Raw genomic sequence first — 20,763 nt, forward strand, 5'->3', positions numbered from 1 at the left:
ATGCTGAGCACCCAATCCTCAGAAAATCAGGCCCCTTTAAAGTGTATCAAGTTTGGTGACCAAGAAGTCGTCCAGTTATTTTTGAAAATTATGGCTGTAGAATTTTTCATTGACACTTCCATAAATTATCTATTTACTTAAACATACAGGGGATTATGAGTTCTGATTTATACTGACCTCCTTATGACAAACTGTACATAGAGTCTGAAGATTTTCCAGAGAGCACTGTCCTCCTCCGCTATAAACTGGTTTGATATGATCCACCTGCCAGAACTGGCCTTCTGCTGGGTTTGTTATAATTTCATTTAACTGTAGTAAACAAAGGACATAGCATCAGAAGTTATAGCATTAAACAGCCAACTCTGAACAGACGAAATTGTGTCATACATTCTTCAATCATGTTTATACAGGCAACCAGGAGTTATATTTTTAGAAAGCTTATTTTCACCAAATGCACAGTAGTTTGATACATTAGAGCAAGTGCTAAAATGCAGGACCCAAGAGGAATATCCTAATGCATCTGTGTTCATTTACAGAATTATAAAAAAGAAAACTGAGAAAAGATGCAGAACAGAAATTAAGATTTTTGTTTCTGAATGAAACAAGCAATATGTCCTTAATGTCTATTATTTTATTAATGTCAGGTGTCAGTACTAAAAACAAATGTCAGAGTAAGAAAAAGTGATGCACCTTCAATCTTGTCACTTACAAAATAAAAAAGTCAAAATACCATCATAAACTTGGCAATTCACAAATAAGCAGATATTGACTGTGACTGTTTAATGTTTCTACTATATTTAGATATAAAGTTTCAGTTTTGTTGATGGGTCTTCTAGTGAAGAGCACAGTGAAACATTATAACCCCAAGAAAGCTTTCAAAAAGGCTAAGAACTATTGTAATTTAAACATAACGTGGAGGTGAACAGTAAACAACATAGTAGTGTTTGTATAAAGGATGTAAAGAAAAGAGACTCCTTGGTCTTTGTGGTTTGAACTCACTTATTTTACTCATTATATCTTAAAATGCTGATGGCTAATGCCAAATGTTACTATTTGTTTCTAAGTTTTTCATAAGTTTGAATGGGCACTGGTAGGGTTCACCACATATAAACTTTGATCTCTGAAGTGGTGTTTATTCAGTAGGTGCCAAATGGCACTATTCCCTCCGAATCAATGCAGAAGCAATGACCCATCATGAAAATGGAGGAAGGCTGTTATTATAAGTGTATTTTGAGGAGATGCAGAAATGACATCCCATTGCCATTAAGACTTTAATGAACATTTTGAAATAATAGGAGGCATCTGAACTAGTGTCTTGGCCAAGGTCCAGTAGGGTTCAACTGTACCTAATCTTTTATTGCTTTAATTGGATGTGGCATTCTTCACTTCCTGTCATAAACTAACTGTGCGTTGCTGCTGTTGCCATGTTGTAAGCTAAAAATAGCTGCATTTCAGTGGTGAATGAAGCTCTCTTTATTATATAACTAGATGACGCATGTAATGCAATGCTCTGCTTTTTAAAACACACCTAGTTTTTCTTTACTGTTAAGCAGTTCTAATCCGACAGATACTGTACTTGCCTCTAAAGAATGTTGATTTATTTTCAGTTTGTAAATATATTTTTCGTATAAGAGTTATTTGTTAAGTGGCAGCCAATCAAAATGAACACAGATTATTTTACTGAAAATAAATATATGTGTTAAACTTCTAAATCTAGATGGAAGAATAATCATTATTTCAGCAGTTCATGGTAAGTCATTTGTTTTTAATGCTACAATTTCCATTTTAGTCTACAAATTAATAAAAGTTATGAAATTATTTTAAAGAGGTAAAACAATAATATTTCTGCTGTATTTAAAACCTTATATTCTTTGTAGGAAAATCTGATGCCCAAAGTTTTGTCAGTTGGTGCTCAAAGCTTCTCAGGCTACAGGGCTTTTGGAGCGTCACATACAGAGCTTTGAGTCACAACCTGAGGAAGCTGGAGTGTAGGTTAGAGCTTACTCATCAGGCATGTTCTGTTTTAAACAGACGAGATGTGACTATTTGACTGACTCTACTGCTATACTACTCAGCTAATTCCTCTCTCCAGCTCTTTAGTCTTTAGCCCTGAGTTCTCATCCTGTGCATGTATGCAAGTTACATTTTGAAAAAAAGAGCAAATTCCCACACAAAACAACTTAGCTTAGAGTTAAGAATGCTCACATGTACTTCCTCACAAGGCAAAGATTCAAAAGGAAAATATAAGTTAAAGCAAAATTCACAGCTAACAACAGCGGTCTCTAAGCATTAGCCCACTACCATCATGATAATCTACACCAGTGGTTCTCCAACTATGGGATGGGCCTCCCAAGAGAGGCGTGGGAATGTGTCAAATACAGTACAGTTCTGTATTAAATAAACAACTAAAGAAATAAAGGGAAGGAAAACTTTAAAAAAAAGATGTGACAAAGTAAGGAAATTGTTTCTGTGCTTGTTTCATTTAAATTAAGATGGTTAAAAGCACCATTTTTCTTCTGTATAATAAAGTTTCAAAGCTGTATTAAGTCAATGTTCAGTTGTAAACTTTTGAAAGAATAACCAAAATGTTCATAACTCTGAGGTTCTACTGTATTAAAGAACTGAAACACTAAGTTAAAGAATTTTTTTGTATGCTAGAAGTAATAACCAGTAAACTCTTACATCTTACTGCATTATCATAGAAGAAGATGAATCATAGAAGATCAGGGTTGGAAGAGACCTCAGGAAGTCATCTAGTCCAACCCCCTGCTCAAAGCAGGACGAACCCCAACTAAATCAATGTGCCACTGCACTGTGTGGCTCATCATTATTTTAAGTTGTTGCTAGGCTACCTCTAGGCCAGGGCAATCTCTCAGTGGAGTGGCTCCCATAAATATAGAATCATGAACTCATGCCACCTCTGTAATTTTTCTTAAGATTTAGAAGAGACTCCTTCCTCATTTAAAAAACCCCAAACAATTTAAGCAGACACTTAATTGGAGCTTAGAATCATATCATAGAATCATAGAATATCAGGGTTGGAAGGGACCCCTGAAGGTCATCTAGTCCATTAGTTATTAAATGGAATTTAAAAGTATCTACCTATCTTAGGGCTTTTAGAATATCACTCATTACTGTACTACAGCACCTTTCATGTAAAATCTATAGCAATAGTCAAGTCCCTAGTGGACTTCATGGAATCATCTGGTACTTCTCCCTTTTTGGGATAAAAATTCTGCTTGGGGTAGGGTTTTTTGTTTTTAGGACCTTTTTTTTTTTTTTTAAACTATTACCTCTTTTTTGTTGCTGTGAGGGATGATGGGGTAGAAGTGTCCACCCCAAGTAGTTCATTTGTTGTACATTTTTCTACTCTGTTGATTGATAAACATTTGTTTTCAGCCACTTACCTTTTAAAATGACTTAAGGAGCATAACCACCACCTGCCACAGAAATACATTGATTTACGTTACTGCTTAAATACCATTGCCATTACCTGTCCTAATGGAAGCTGAGACATCCAAGAACTCTCCAAAAGATTCTTACGTTGATTCTTAGGTGCATTTTTGATGCTAAGGTAGAGTTCCTGGGCATTGAGATTGCAAAGCTGACAAACACCATGTTCGACTTCAAACACTTTACTCCTCAGGTAACTCTGACTAGAGCGAATTAAGAAGTCTTCCTGGCATTTAAGAGAACAAAATCGTGTTTCCCAAGCAATAGATTTGCAATGTTGGTCGAGATGAACTGTTGGTTGTTGGCAGCTAAGACAAAGTGGATTTCCTTTATTATCTACAGCCTGTAAATATCCTTTGTATATGGCAGGATCTTCAACAACTTCAGCCTGAACTGAATCTGCATTAAGAACAGGGGAATCTTTCCCGTCTTTTAAAAGTAACCTGTGATAAGGACAAGAAGCAATTATTTAATAAGATTGGACTTCATCAGGGTCAGTATACAATACTTATATAATCAATATCAACGATTAAGTTTCTTTTATCATGAAAAGTACAACTCCAATGAAAACTCATGCTGCTTTGGTTGGTCACTGCACAATGCAAACATCCCACTTGAATTAAATTTTTTATGACCAGATTTCTAAAAGGCCTCACTTTTTTTTGCATATGCAAACTTGGTAAACACCCATTTGCACATTAAATTATTATACTCATATATATTTAATTATTAGCTGGAGTTTCCCAGTCTTCCAATGGAAATGCGAGTTTACACATGCATAAAAAAGGTGCATTCTTAACATGTATATACAGAAAAAAGAAGGCTATAAAATTTTACCCTTCAAGTCTATAATAGAAAGTAAGTTGTAAAAGGGATGTTGTAAAAATTCTTTTGAGGAAAAATTGTGAGAACTTCCTGTTTGTTTAGATATCTTTCATGGCTATCTTGTAAATATCTTGACTTAATCAAGGTTCTATATCCTCTATTTTCTCCTGAAGTAGAGAAGTGGCTGACAGAGAAAAAGCAGGCATAGAGGTCCTTTCCAGTTAGTTTTAGACACTCTCTCCCCCACATCTATTACATTTTAAATAATTTAGGAGTTTGTGTGTGTCTATACTTCCAGCTGGGATCCGACTCCAAGCTCAAGGAGACATACATACCTGTCTTAGATCTGACTGAGCTAGCATGCTAAAAATAGTGGTAGCTGAGACAGCACGGGCAGCAGGAAGGGCTCGCTGCCCTGAGTACATACCCACCTGAGGTGCTAGGCACATCATCAGGGCTGCAAGCCCTTCCTGCTACTCTTGCTGCCTCAGCTACCACTATTTTTAGCGTGCTAGCTCAATCAGAACTAATACTAGTATGTCTCCTTGAGATGGGAATCACACCCCCAGCTCAAAGTGCAGACATACTCTTTGTGTCTCCGTTTGCTGTGAACATCACAGGCTTGTTTGTGTGTAAGCTCTCCATTTCCGTGATCAAACAATTTTTTTCTTCTTTCCTACTAGGAAACACAGTTGTCCACTGACAAATGTGCTTGCTAACATACATAACATAAATCATTATAGGAAATAAGATTTAGTTCATCAGCACAAGGTAAATGCCTTTGATCTTAAGCAATGCATCATATTAACATAAGCCCTTGTACCCTATAATTTCATTACATAAAGTAAAAATAATTTTGGGAAAAACTAGTTTAATTACTGCATTCTGGCTATTTTGTCTTTTTTATTGACATTAACAAACTTACTTTGTGGAACGGCCATCTGTTTTTCCAGCAGAAGTACCTTCGTTTTTCAAGTAAAATGCAGCTTTCTTTGTGACCAAGCATACGCTGCCCCCACTGCTGTTAGCTTTGCTGAGTGAGGCTACAGCAACATCCTCTTTTGTCACATATCTGGAATTATTACAAGATGTTTCAGTATTCTTTTTTCTCCTGAACTGTACTGCAGACAACTGAATACTTCTCTAAAGAACATTCATGTCACTCGCAGCAATACTGATGTAGAAAATCCCATCCAAATATTTTTTTACTTCGTAAACCTGGCATGAGTAGCGTTTGGAAAATGTATTTTACTCGTTCAGTTTTTCCACATTAGGTAAGATTTCTTTTAAAAAAAAACCAGCCACCTCTCTGTTGTGCTGCCAACAGATAATGAGTTATTTTCCATGACAAGTAATTATAAAAAGTGATACAAAAACAATGGAAAGCTTGTTTCACTTGAGTGAAACATCACTGATATTCCAGGGTTTTTTGTTTTTATTTGTTCTGGAAAAGGTACTATTTGGTACAGAATATGAGAAGTGCTGAAGCCATGAAAGAGTTCTGGCAAAATTAGTTTATCTTCGAATTTGCTCAATTTCCTTTGTATTTTTTATTCTAAGATCATCCCTATTCTTCGAAATTAAGCTCTGTTAAAATTCAATAGCCCCCCATGCTTTGGTCACTCTTAAGATATAATTATTGATCAACCTAACTAACTAATGGTCGGGGCAAGGCATTAGGCAAGCATACACTTCTGGGCCCCTCTAATGGCCAGCCAGAAGATGCTTCTGTGGTAGGGATGCATTTAAATTAACCCTGTCCTGGCCAGCACAGCTGCACTAGTAATCTGTTCACCCAAGCAAGTCCACCTCTCGCAGCATGGATGTTGCTTAATTAACCATCTTCTATTCAGGTCAGTCAGTGACTGGCTTCTGCTGCATGGACACTGCCCTGTTAGCCATCTCATGTCTGCCCCTGCACAGCTCCCTGCCACCCCTCTCCTGGCTGGCTCCCTGTACTTTTAGCAGGTCTCGAGACTGTTGCTGAATGAGTCTTGCAGGCAAAGTGGAGTGGACATGGGCTGCTGAAAGCAGGGTGAGGTCAGGCAGGCACATGGAGGTTGGGGGAATCCTGATGCAGGAGCAGCACTAGCCACCCCACTGCCCACTCAGGTTTGGCTTGGCTGCCCCTCTCTCAGAAGCGGGGAGGCGCAGAGGTCAGCCGGGCCAAATCTGAATGAGTGGCTTTGCAACCTGGTGCATGGGGTTGCAGTGCTGCTCAGGCTGGGCTTTAGACATGTGCCTAGTTTGTTTGTGCTTTAATCTGACCCTGTTTATGCTAATACCCAATCACATTAATCCCCACTCACCATCTCTATACATTAATAAATGCCATCCTGGTTATTCTAAAACAGTGAAGAATTCCTTTTAGAGTCCTCTTTTACATGTTATATAATGAAACAATCCTGTGCCAGGTTAAAAAATACAACACTCTACTTATTACTACTATTTGCTGATTTATACTTGTTTTGCAAGCCTGAAATTACAAACTGCTCTAAATACTTACAGGAATTCCTACTGACCATCACAATACAGCCAATCCTGCTGGTGGAGGGGGGAGGATTTAGCAGTAGATCAAGAGAAGACAACAAGTTTTAGATATATGTTGTAGAACAATGTTGCTGAGAGAGCCCGGATGTATGTATGAGAAAAATTTAATTACAACACTTAGGTTATGAGCCCCATGTCAGGGAGGACAGTAATGTTATCAGAGACTGAGGCTATGTCCACACTGCAATCAGAGGTGTATTTGCAGTCTCATGTGGACATACTGGCTCTAGCTTTAATCTAGATAGCTTGCTAAAAACAGAAATGTGGATGTGGCAACACGCACTTCACCACGGGCTAGCAATGTGAGTAGATACCATGACAGGTCGGGTGGACTTGTACAATCTGTGCTACTGCATCCTCACCGCTATTTTTAGTGAGATGAAAAAGCTAGTGCTGGCACGTTTACGTGAGCTGCAAATGATACCTCTGGTTAAAGTGTATATGAAGCCCAAGAAAGGAGGCAAAGGAGAGGTAAATTTCGATTCTACCACTGGCTGGGCACCTGACACAAAAGGAAAGAAAGCAATAATAAATACTGAAAAAACCTAGCATTCGAGGAGGATAGGAAATCAACTAAGGAAGAGGTGAGGCTGAGAAAGTGTAGAAGGAGATTCTGCATTGTGAAATAAATATAAGTAATAATTTATTCCTGCTTCTAGCCTGGAGAAACAAGATGATGTATTTTGGACTTACTGAAATCGGGACTACTGGGACCAAGAGACAATAAAGGAGGGATTTACAAGAGGGAAGATGAGAGATGAAGGCACAAATATTATTTTGTTGAAATGTTAAATGAGGACAGAAGGAGATGAAAAAAATGGAGGAGGGGAATAGTTCCTTTGGGCAGAGAGACATTCCCTTCTAGCAGGACATGAAAAATTTTAAAGAGCCAAGACTACAGTTTTACAGTGGATTCTTTGATTTGACCTACTGCCAAATAGAAAAAGAAAAGTTAGGTAACATATGAAGAGTTTTCAGCTGATTTGGTTACTGTTAGTTACCTTTTCATATGGCCCTTCAAGAAGAAATGCTATGTCTACAAGGAACAAGACTGAAAGCAAGAAAGGCATAAAACCAACTCTTTCTACAAAACCCTGGCTTATGTCAACAACAAAATAAAAACCAACCAATCAACTAAAAAAAATAAAAATAAAAAATAAAAAATACTATTATTCACACATTGCCAAAACACTAACATAAGTAAATAAATAAATACTTGAGGATAGAAACTTGTCTCCCAGCATATTTTATATCATCTAAACAGACTGTAATCTCTTCAGTAGAATAGCTATGCCTTCTGATGTGCCTTTTAAAGCTCTAAGCACACAGCTGGTGCTTAAATAACTAATAATAATAATAATACAAATGAGATGTGGAAGCCAATAGATGGTATTTTAATAATATGAATGAAAGATTTTTCTCAGGAATCTCTAGCAGTTTCTGGATGTTTAAAGCTGCAGAAACCTTCAGAGACAGAATATGTGCTGAACTGGACTCATAGTGATAGAGAATCAGGCAATATGTTCTGTTCTAACAGATTTGCACAAATGCACACAAAATGCCTAATTTATTCCTATAAGACAAGTTATCACTAAATGTTCAGTTTATTATCTCAACATGATTCCACTGAACGTTACATAAAAAAGCCTTGGACTTCCTGCATACAAAAGAGGAAGGAATGAAAAGTAAAAACACATACCTTTTGGTGCTGCTCAGCCTGGCCTGCTGTTTAGAAATCTCTTCTGCAGCAAGAATAGGGCTACAAAAAGTGTGGCCGCTTTTTCTGATAATTTTTTGCTTCATGGCTGTTAGACTACTCCATTCTCTCACAAACCTCAGAATCTGGCAGAGAGAAGGTCAAGTGGTCAACAGCACAAGTATTAAACAAAAATCTTTAATTAAACTGAAATGTTTTAGATTATTATATTTAAAATTATTTTGTCAACTGGAAAAAAGTTTGCTTGCTTTAAGATGTTCTTTTCTGGGATGTAATCATTTCTCATGTGAGCTTCAAAGGTTCTGCTGAAACTTTAAGATTTGGGCCTGATCTAAACTTAAAATATTTGCCTATATAGCTACGTCAGTTAGGAGGGAGGTTGGGGGAAAGAGAGGAAAAAAAAATCACACACTTAATCAATGTAGCTATGCTGGCAAAGCCCACATATAGACACAGATGTGCTGGCACAAAATTCTTTTGCTGATATAGGTTATTTTGTTTAGGGAACAGGTTTTAACTGCTTTTGCCAATATAACTGCATCTCCACTACAAGGGTTTCCTGGTATAGCTATACTGGCAAACTCTTCCTAGGGTAGCATAAAAATATAGACAAATGTTTGAACATGGACGACTCTGTTCAGCCTTTCTTATTCAAGCAAAACTGCCATAGCTCTCAATAGGAATTGTGGCTCAGTAAAGCGAGCTGAATAAAGTCTGTAATCAGGTTCACAGATACAACTCATGTCTCACTTAAAAAAACCCCAACAGTGCTAGATCTGTGATGCAGATTGCCTAGTTTCAGTACTAGAGGTGAATGGCATAACTATAAACAAGTTGAAAGAGCATTTTGTACTAAACCATGAGCTGGTTATGCTATGCGAAAAAACATCCACTTTGGGGACTAGATTATTCCAGGTGTGACTTAAGCCTTATGCAGAAACAGTCCTTCAGAACCGAAAAAGTAAGCTATCATAATGATTTCCCTTTCCTCCTAATTTCCTTCCCTCATCCTTATTTTTGTGAATAAATGAAAATGAGTACATCAGGATTTCTCTCCCACTGAGCTGGAGCAGCATGGAAAAAGGCAATGAAATTGGACATTTCAGTAGAGATGTGAATCAATGTATTTTTTTTATTTATTTTGTTAACATTTTACAGAATGTATCTCCCTCAGTTCATACTCAGATGATGAAGGAGCAGAAGAGGACAGGAGAAGAAGGGTCTAGCACTAGAAACACATTCCCCTCCAGAACCTGAAACTGAATCCAGGATTCTTGAGTTTCAACACTCCTCTACTGTCTAGTGAATAGCTCTGAAAAGCACTGACAAAATGTCTCTCTCTTCCTTCCCAATAGCTGATCCACATGGATAATAGAGCCTTCTACTGCTACCAGTTACACAGTTAGCTCAATTGGTTGAGGTCTGTGCTGTAGATTTAAAGGTCCCAGCATTGTGATAAACCAGGAGGGAATCAATAGGATTAAACATGATAAAATTTGTTATTTTTAAGAAGATAGGAAATTGTATTAAAAAACCTAGCTTAAAAAAATTAAGGTTCCAATGTTGCAGAGCAAACTTAATCATGGCATTTTCTAAATTCTGAGGACTTGACTTTGAACCTAAAAGTTCTAATGTCATGTTTTGGATATAATCTTCATTATAGAGATAGAATTCATGGAGACTACAAGTCTCAGCATGTCATGCTCCACATTGATTTGAACACTCTTGCTGAGAGAGGAGGGTGACCATAGAGCACACTGAGAACTCTGCGGCCTAAACACATCACAAGTGTGACGCAGTCAAGCATATTTTCTCGACTCACAGTATGCCACTCTTAAAACATAACCTTTATGATATGTAATTTTGATAACTTATGAACATCACTTACTAATCCTGTAAATGAGAAACTAATTGATGTGATGATGATTCTATCTACAGAAATGGTAACAGGAGGCGTGATAATTTGCCAAAGTAACAGAATGCACATTTATTATTCATATCCACATTTATAAAATCTGGCTGCATTGAGGAAATGTAATCAACAACTGAAACTTGAAGCAGGGTAACAAAATGGTCTCCATTTATAAAAATTAAAGAGGTCCAAATTAAACATTATGTTATTTTCATAGTAACATTTTAAAGATTGTTCTTACCAATGAACGATTTTGTTTTTGCTGAAAACTCTCTGGTAAATCCTCCCAATTATCCAATTTTATATCCAATGGAATAAAATTACAGTTCAGTGATTTTCCATCCTGGAGATGCAATACAGACAATTTAGTTAAACCCACTAAATCCCGAAGGAATCCAAGTCTTTTAATTTTGTTTACAGTTGTAATGTAATACAATACAGAAAAAGTACCGATTTTTTTCAGTGGCTACCCAAACAATCTTGTTTCCTAATATTAGAAGAAATTCAAAAGGTATTTGCACGGTGGATGTAAAACCATAGTAAGACTACCAATTCAGGAAATCTGATTCATAGTACTGCATTATACTGCAACTAAAGAGGATTGCAATTTTACCTGTAAGCATCAATTTCACCTATATATATCATCTTTGAATAGATCTGAAGCAGCAACTTCACTAAATTAAACAACAGAGAGCTATTAACTCAACTAGAAAAGGAGTACTTGTGGCACCTTAGAGACTAACCAATTTGTTTGAGCATAAGCTTTCGTGAGCTACAGCTCACTTCATCGGATGCATACTGTGGAAACTGCAGAAGACATTATATACACAGAGACCATGAAACAATACCTCCTCCCACCCCACTCTCCTGCTGGTAATAGCTTATCTATAGTGATCACTCTCCTTACAATGTGTATGATAATCAAGTTGGGCCACTTCCAGCACAAATCCAGGTTTTCTCACCCTCCGCTCCCCCCCGCCCGCCCATAAACTCACTCTCCTGCTGGTAATAGCTTATCCAAAGTGACCACTCTCCTTACAATGTGTATGAAAATCAAGGTGGGCCATTTCCAGCACAAATCCAGGTTTTCTCACCCCCCCCCCCAAAACACACACACACAAACTCACTCTCCTGCTGGTAATAGCTTATCCAAAGTGACCACTCTCCCTACAATGTGCATGATAATCCCACCTCAACCTCAGCCTGGTCCAGTCCACACAAGAGATCCACTTCCTGGACACTACAGTGCTAATAAACAATGGTCACATAAACACCACCCTATCCCGGAAACCTACTGACCGCTATTCCTACCTACATGCCTCCAGCTTTCACCCTGACCACACCACACGATCCATCGTCTACAGCCAAGCTCTGCGATACAACCGCATTTGCTCCAATCCCTCAGACAGAGACAAACACCTACAAGATCTCTATCAAGCATTCTTACAACTACAATACCCACCTGCGGAAGTGAAGAAACAGATTGATAGAGCCAGAAGAGTTCCCAGAAGTCACCTACTACAGGACAGGCCTAACAAAGAAAATAACAGAATGCCACTAGCCGTCACCTTCAGCCCCCAACTAAAACCCCTGCAACGCATTATTAAGGATCTACAACCTATCCTAAAGGATGACCCAACACTCTCACAAATCTTGGGAGACAGGCCAGTCCTTGCCTACAGACAGCACCCCAACCTGAAGCAAATACTCACCAACAACCACATACCACACAACAGAACCACTAACCCAGGAACCTACCCTTGCAACAAAGCCCGTTGCCAACTGTGCCCACATATCTATTCAGGGGACACCATCACAGGGCCTAATAACATCAGCCACACTATCAGAGGCTCGTTCACCTGCACATCCGCCAATGTGATATATGCGATCATGTGCCAGCAATGCCCCTCTGCCATGTACATTGGTCAAACTGGACAGTCTCTACGCAAAAGAATAAATGGACACAAATCAGATGTCAAGAATTATAACATTCATAAACCAGTCAGAGAACACTTCAATCTCTCTGGTCACACAATTACAGACATGAAGGTCGCTATCTTACAACAAAAAAACTTCAAATCCAGACTCCAGCGAGAAACTGCTGAATTGGAATTCATTTGCAAATTGGATACTATTAATTTAGGCTTAAATAGAGACTGGGAGTGGCTAACTCATTATGCAAGGTAGCCTATTTCCCCATGTCTTTTCCTACCCCCCACCCCCACGTTCTGGTTAAACTTGGATTTATGCTGAAAATGGCCCACCTTGATTATCATACACATTGTAAGGAGAGTGGTCAGTTTGGATGAGCTATTGCCAGCAGGAGAGTGAGTTTGTGAGTGTGGTTTTTGGAGGGGGGGGGTGAGAAAACCTCGATTTGTGCTGGAAATGGCCCACCTTGATTATCATGCACATTGTAGGGAGAGTGGTCACTTTAGATAAGCTATTACCAGCAGGAGAGTGAGTTTGTGAGTGTGGTTTTTGGAGGGGGGGGTGAGAAAACCTCGATTTGTGCTGGAAATGGCCCACCTTGATTATCATACACATTGTAAGGAGAGTGATCACTTTAGATAAGCTATTACCAGCAGGAGAATGGGGTGGGAGGAGGTATTGTTTCATGGTCTCTGTGTATATAATGTCTTCTTCAGTTTCCACAGTATGCATCCGATGAAGTGAGCTGTAGCTCACGAAAGCTTATGCTCAAATAAATTGGTTAGTCTCTAAGGTGCCACAAGTACTCCTTTTCTTTTTGCAAATACAGACTAACACGGATGTTACTCTGAAACCTGTCATTAACTCAACTGTGCTGCATAGCACAGGGGACGATTGCAGAATTTTTACTTGAGTGGAGAAAATGACTCTATTCCACTTTAAATCACGTGACAGGACATGCTGTGGTGAAGTGTGCTCAGTGCCTCCTCTGTGCTCTGAGCAAATTCTTTCTCAGATGATTGTCAACAAGTGAGCCGCCATATAAAGTCCATGAAGGCCAAAGCCTTGTTCATGACTGACTGATCAGAAAAAGAGCTCTGTTGGGGGAAAATGAAGGCAGACCTCTAAAGTATGTCACAGTACACGAGAGAGAGACTTTTGGCTTAGGAGAAGACCCACTAATCTGGGAACCAGCAGACTAGCAGGCTATGAGCTCTAATCTTACCTCTTTTACTGATTGTTGTTTATATTCTGTGTATTTCAAACTGAGTATGGCCTCATACCATTCACTCTAGGAGTGAGGCAAATATTATTATCTGCATTTTACAAATAAAGCAACTGAGAGCTTCACATGCACAAGGTCATTTCTGGCAGAATTGGCACTGGAACCCAGATCTTGAATATAAATGACCCATGGGCCAAGTATGTGTTGCTTTTAGTGACAGCTCCACACAGTGGATAACACTCATTTCTACAGCTCCAGCAATAGAGGTCTGTGGTGGAGATGTAAAGGTTTTTGGTTCAAACGCTGCTGCAGAGCCATGTGGGTCATATGAAGGAATTTGTTTTCCCAGTTCATTTAAACAAGTGGTTTATTTAATGAACAGAATAGAAAACTTTCCCTCCTTATGAGACTTGCAACAGAACCCAGGTGTTCCACATTTCAGTTGCTTCTGAAACACAAGGCTGGTTTGAAGATTGATAGGTTTTTATGAAAAGGTCCATTAAACTAAAGATGTCTCCCTCCCAAAACCAGCAGAGAGTTGGAATGGAACAGTGACAGCAATGCCCCAAATGACAACTGAAAATAAGTTTACCAATATATTGCTTTTTGGACTCCCAACATCTTTGGATACCAGTGGGAGTTTTCTTAATTTGTTTTGTTCAGAAAGTGATCTGACATCACATATATGCAGGGGTGAAAGTAACATTTATCTCTTACCGGTACAAGGGTGGCCAACTTTTCCCCCCCACCCCACCGGAAGGGGCTGGGCCTCGGGCGGAAGGGGCAGGGCTGGGGGGGGGAGGAGTCAGCATCCCCCAGCCAGCCCATTTGCGCTGCCTGGCCTGTGCCGCCCAGAGCTCCAGCAGTGATTTAAAGGGCCCAGGGCTCCGGCCACTGCTGCTACCCTTTTAAATTGCCAGCCCTGAGGCAGCTGCTCCTTTTGCCCCACCCCCGGCAGCGGCCAGGTGTGGGGGCAAAAGGGGCAAGGTCCTTTGCCGCTGCAGTGCTTTAACATCGCTGCCCCTTTTGCGCCCCCCGTCAGTGGCCCTGCCGCTAGGGACCTGGCAGGGCCGCCGATGTGGGGCGCAAAAGGAGCAGCAATGTTAAAGCGCTGCTGTGGCAGCGCTTTAAAGTCAGTTTTACTGGCGGCCACTTTTTACTGGTACGCCGTACCAGCCCGTACCACCTTAATTTCACCCCTGCATATATGGCACCAGTTGCTTAGTTTTCTGAAACTTGGGAGAAAACAATATTATGTTTGCAGGTTGAAATGATGCACTGTCATAATTTTTACTGACATTTAGAATGTTTACCAAGGGTCAATGGTGGATTCTTCAACACTTCAATTTTTAAATCAATATTGGATGTTTTTCTAAAAGATATGATTTTATGCAGGAATTATTTTGGGAAGCTTGTGTTATACTAGGTCAGACTAGATGATCACAATGGTCCCTTCTAGTTCTGGAATCTAGGAATGTTCTGCCAATACAAACATTTTTATTATCCTTTTGAACATTTTAAAGAATACCCTTGACTACAACTTTGATCCAATACTTACTGGTGGACAGGAGCTGTTATTATTTTATTTAACTGAAAGATTGGTAAGTTATTGTAAACCATTTACAAACCAAACCACAGCCATACATAAAAATTTAATTATATATATTCCCAAAATGATTGAAAAATTGAATAGAAAATATTTTTCTTCTAATTTTCACCAAGGAAGATGGCTTAGTCACGTAAGTAAATACAATTTCAAGTCCAACTAGGGACATTCATTTTTCACCCTGGAAGAGTTTGGTGCTGGACTGTGGTAGTGGTGGTTCCTGATCATAGTTGAGGTTTTTGGTAAAACAATTCTCAAAGAGCACATGCTAGCATATAAAACTGTTACTAACCTTCTGTAACTGTTGTTCTTCGAGATGTGTTGCTCACGTCGATTCCACGTCAGCTGTGCGCACGCCGCATGCATCATTGACGGAGACTTTTTTCCCAGCAGTATCTGTAGGACCGGCTCTATTGCCCACTGGAGGCTCGCGCTTATGCACCAGTATAAGGACCGCTGCCGGTCCTGCGCCCTCTCAGTTCCTTCTTACTGTCAACTCTGGCCATGGGAGGGAGGGCAGGTCATGGAATGGACATGAGCAAGACATCTCGAAGAACAACAATTATGGAGGGTTAGTAACTGTTTCTTCTTCTTTAAGTGCTTGCTCATGTCCATTCCATGTCAGGTGACTCACACGCAGTGCCCTCAGAGGTGGGCTAGGAGTTTACAGGTGAGTGGATTGTAACACAGCTCTGCCAAAATTGGCATCATCCCTGGCTTGCTGGGTGATGGCATAATGGGCCACAAACATGTGGACCGAGGACCACATTGCACCTCTGCAAATGTCCTGAATCAGGACCTGTGCCAGGAAGTCTGCAGAAGATGTCTGTGCCCTTGTCAAATGGCCCTTTACCGTTGGGGGAGGCTAGCCTGCGCCCCCCCTCACCTTGTCCCTCCCCCCTGCAGCCCAGGGTGCACACCCCCCCTCTCCATGGCCCCCAGTCCCTCATGCACCCCAGTCCCAGAGCACCGTGCGGAAGAGGGCCTGCACCTCCTGGACGAGAAGTTGCTCGTGAGAAGGACTCTGAAGAGGGACAGGGAAGGGGTGTGTGGTGGAGGAATGGAAATAAACTGGAGGATATACCCCAGGATGATGGTGCTGAGCACCCAGAGGTCTGATGTTACTGCTGCCCAAGTGGGGAGATAGGAGGAAAGGCGATCTAAAAATAAAGGGTGAGGGGGTTTCCAGATCTAGAAGGGAGACTGGTAGTCCATCCCTCTGAGCGCCTTCAAAAGGCCTGCCTAGGCCTGCTCAGCGCATTGCTAGTACTCTGCTGGGAGGAAGAAGAGGCTGGTAGGCTCTGGCAGTGCCTGTAACCTCTCCCTTTGCGCTAGTTGGTCTTGTGTCTGGCTGGACCTGAGAAATGGGGCTGCTGAGGCCTAAAACGTCTGCAAGAAGCTGCCGATGTATAAAGGCCCAGGGATCTTAATGTGGCTCTGGAGTCTTTAACTCCATGCAGCTTCATGTCCGTTTGGTCTGAGAATGGCGAGGACCCTTCGAATGGAAAGTCCCGCACTAATTGCTGGACCTCTGGTGACAGCCCTGATGATGGCAACCATGAGCCCCTCCTCATGGCGACTGCCGACGCCATCGACCTGGATGTCAAGTCCGCCGCATCCAGGGCGGACTGGAGGGAGGTCCTTGCCATGGTCTTTCCCTCTTCCGCAATGGTCCCGAACTCCTGCTGCACTTCTTGGGGCAGTGACCGTTTGGAGACCCAAACGACGAAGTTGTATCGCCCTAGAAGCAGTTGTTGGTTTACGATATGCAGCTGGAGGCTTGCAGTAGAATAAACTTTTCTACTGAATAGGTCCAAGCGTTTGTGATGGGTTCCCCCTGGGGTGCCACCGGGAAACCCTCCCCGTTCAGTCTTTGTTCCTCAGATGTTTCCAGGAGTCTTCTTGTGTGGGGAGTGAAGATCTGGGAGCAGGTCTGCAGCTTGTCACAGGAGCACAGTGAGAGAGGGAGCCCAGGATGGTGTGTCAGAGGGCTCAGTGGTACTCCAGTTCCAGGTGGCACCCTGTGGGGAACCCATCACATAGTTTTGCCTCCTTGTTTTTTGAGGTAGCACTGGCCTGGGCCCTGCCTATCCCACTCATTGGCAGCAGCAACCAACAGGGAACCAGGAGGGGGGTGGGAGTATATATAATCGTAGCCCTTTGCAGGCACGTAATACTTCTTCTCTGCCCTCTTGGAAGTTGAGGGCAAAGAAGTGGGGGTCTGCCAGAGTGCCTTTACCACCTTGAGCACCTCCTGGTGCATGGGAAGAGCCACCTTGCAGCTGCAGCTGTCAAAATATCAAAAATGGGGTCCTCCACCTGCAGGCCCAGATTGGAGGCGATTTTCTTAAGAAGCTCCTGGTGGTGTTTGAGATCACTGGGGGGGTAACAGGGTTAGCAGGCCCCATGAGTGCCTCATCAGGGAAAGACGAGGAGGAAGCCACCGGAGGGGAGGAGCTGGGTCCTTGATCTGTCCTGGGGCCCCTTCAATTGGGGGTACGATGGGGATCTCGGTGCTGTGGTCCGAATCCAAAGCCAGTTTTGGCATGGGCTGAGGCGGGGCCAGTGCTCCTTTCAGAGGTCATTACTGAAGGGGAGTGCAAAAAGTGACCCAGTACCACTGGTAACCCCCACGGCTTCCAGTACTGCCAATGGACTGGCCATTGACCCAGGGTCTATGGGCCCATGGATGGAACGGCACCAACATCTGTCTGGTAAGCCGGATGGTGGTGCCTCTTCAGAGGCAGCGCTGATTCCTCTTTGGAGCCCAATGAAGATTCTTCATAGGATGACCCAGGCAGTGCTGTTGCACCCTCTAGTCAACTCTGATGGGGGTCCGGAGAGCAAGGCCTCAGTACTGGGGAATGACTGCGAGGACTTGATGATCGGTGCAGATATTCCAATGACTGGTGCCAGCATTCTGGCAACTGGTGCCAGGACTCACGTGAGTGGCGCTGCGGTTCAGTAGACCAACACCGGGCCTCTGGGGACTGGTGCCATGGTGCCAGAGAACGATGTCAGGTATCTGGTGACCAACACCTGGGATTCGGTGATCAGCGCCTAGGCTGAGGCGACCAGTGTCTAGGTGATGGAGACTGGGGCTGGCAAGCTGGGGATGGGCATGTCGATGCCCAAGACCTGGCCAAAGACAGAGACTGGTGATGGGCTGGGGACCACCGAGGGGGTCCCAACTTGGGTTTCCCTCTTGAGACAACGGCCTTAGGTGGTTCCCCCGCCACAGGCTGGCGATCCCTTGGCCTGGGCAGGATTGAAAGGGCCATTATGTCTTTGGCAGCCTGAAAGCGTTTGGATGTGGACAGTGCCCTCATGTGCTCCGTGCCTCTGCTCGTGCCCAGCATACTCGGGGGATCCCTCAGCGGGCTGGGTACCACGGGTTCTGTAAGTTCCCCAGCCGTACACCTTTGAGGGGATGGTGACATGGGTCACATCTTCCCCCCCAGGCTTCTCTGCTCTTCTTGAGGCATAGGGGAGCACCCTCTGTTGGCATGCTTCCTGTGCCGCTTTGCCTGTACTGGAGAGGTTGAGCGGTACCGGAAGGGACCCGATGCTGGAGGAGCACTGCACACAGAGGTGGAGGTTCTCAGTGCTGAGTCCGATCTGCCTGGCTTGGAGGCTGATCTCAGCCTGGCTTCCATAAGCAGGGCTTTCAGTTTGATGTCCCTGTCATTTTGCGTGTGGGGTCTGAAACTCCTGCAGATCCGACACTTGTCTTTTACATGAGTTTCCCCCAAGCACTTTAAACAGCTGGAGTAAGGATCAGTCACAGGCATAGGCTTTGTGCAAGTTGCACAAGGCTTGAACCTCGGGGACAGGGGCAGGTCCCGTCCCAGGAACAAAGTCCCTTATGGGGACTAACAACTAACTCTAAAAAACTACTTAAACAACTAAAAACTATCAACTACATACAACGAGAGTTCAGAAAAACACCGGGAGAAGTCTTGTCGAAGGAAGAGCAAGAGCATTCCAGCAACCGTCATGGGTACTAAGAAGGGACTGAGAGGGCGCAGAGCCGACAGCGCCCCTTATATTGGTGCATATGTGCAGGCCTCCAAGGGGCACTAGAGCCGGCCCTACAGATACCGGTAGGAGAAAACTCTCTGACAACGGTGCACACGGCGTGCACACATCTGACATGGAATGGACATGAGCAAGCACTCGAAGAAGAATCAAAAGTTATCTGATAGTACTTTAACAGAAAACATCTGTTATTATGTTGCACACTATTGTCTTCTAGATTAAACACCATTTTCAAGAGCCTATATATATATCACCATATATCAAATCCCCTTGATTTTAATTTTGGATAAGGCCCTGTAAGAGCACTTTCACAAGATGACAATGATTATCTCTTTCTTCAGCTCATTTTAGCAAGAATTGGAAAGGCAAGATTTTTACAACCAAGAAAGGAAAAAGTCTACCACCCTAATAACTAAGTGTTCTGAAACTCCTATTTTACAGCAAAGAACCCTCATAAACCACTAACATTTGTACCTCAATAGATAACCCAATTTATCAGCCTTCTAAAATATATCCATTGAGAAAACATTTGTAAGCTAGGAGAAAAATTATCTTGTCTAGAGAACTATTATTAATTGGCGGAAAAGAACTAGAAGATAAATTGCCTAATTTTTGTACATCTCAGTTAATAAAAAAGAAAGCTTTGGTATGAAATAAGAAAATTAAAATATAAATGCATATGTGTTGTAAACCTTTCATTATTACAAAGTAAAATGTTGCCCTACAATAAGCATACTGGTATGTGAAACCTATAGAGATTGAGTGCATTGTAATGTTTACCTTTGTATAGAGGTGAATTCTATCAGTATTCCTACTTGCACAGAAGTTCAGCACATCATACACTGGAAAAGTATCTGAATTATCAACACATCCTATAAAAAATAATAAAAGTTTTTTTTTTTTAATCTAATCTTCATTACTTGGAACAAAGATGGAAAATGAGCATACCTGCCACAGAAAAAGGTTAACTAGATCTAAAAGTCATAAGATAAGAGCCTCACATTGCTCTTTCAATGCATATTAGGCTTTGCTTCGCTTCTAAAATGGTGTCTTTGGGAGAAGCTAAAAAAAAGTATTTGATATTTCGTTTGGAACTTAGAATTAAAACTTAGGGTTCTAACAACTTAAGCAATATCATTCTAATAAACTTTTCTCTAATGATGTTTCTAATGGTATAATATACACAAGTTACTACCTCTGTTTTGTACCAGTTCTGTCTGTTCTAGCATGTGACATCCTTCTAATATTGTATTTTTCATCCTTAGGTTGTAAGGTCTTGGGTGCAGGGACAGTATTTTTGTATGTGTTTGTATCAGACCTACCCCAAGAGGGCCTCAATTCTGACTGGAGCATCTGAATACTATTCTTATTTAAATAATATTTCATTACAAGTCTGTATTTAAAGTATCACAGCAACACATCATACCTCTATCCTTACCTAATTCAAACCAGTCCAAGATGAAAGTCTGTACACTCCAAGTAGTTCAGGGAAGACAGCAGTAGGG

At 41.7% G+C, this 20,763-nt stretch overlaps 1 protein-coding gene across 2 annotated transcripts in view; it reads right to left on the minus strand.

Annotated features, from left to right (window-relative positions):
• ZRANB3 (zinc finger RANBP2-type containing 3) overlaps positions 1-20,763 on the minus strand; it is a 128,095-nt gene that overhangs the window by 7,108 nt on the left and 100,224 nt on the right. For both annotated transcript variants that reach the window (XM_084642980.1, XM_084642979.1), the window contains exons 15-20: positions 20,039-20,130; positions 10,699-10,800; positions 8,528-8,670; positions 5,204-5,350; positions 3,494-3,896; positions 178-309 (exon numbers count right to left, since the gene is read on the minus strand). In XM_084642980.1, coding sequence (XP_084499106.1) covers positions 178-309; positions 3,494-3,896; positions 5,204-5,350; positions 8,528-8,670; positions 10,699-10,800; positions 20,039-20,130 — 1,019 coding nt within the window. The remainder of the gene's footprint in view (positions 1-177; positions 310-3,493; positions 3,897-5,203; positions 5,351-8,527; positions 8,671-10,698; positions 10,801-20,038; positions 20,131-20,763) is intronic.

This window comes from Lepidochelys olivacea, assembly GCF_965140295.1.
Source record: "Lepidochelys olivacea isolate rLepOli2 genome assembly, chromosome: 11".
NCBI classification, from domain to species: Eukaryota; Metazoa; Chordata; order Testudines; family Cheloniidae; genus Lepidochelys; species Lepidochelys olivacea.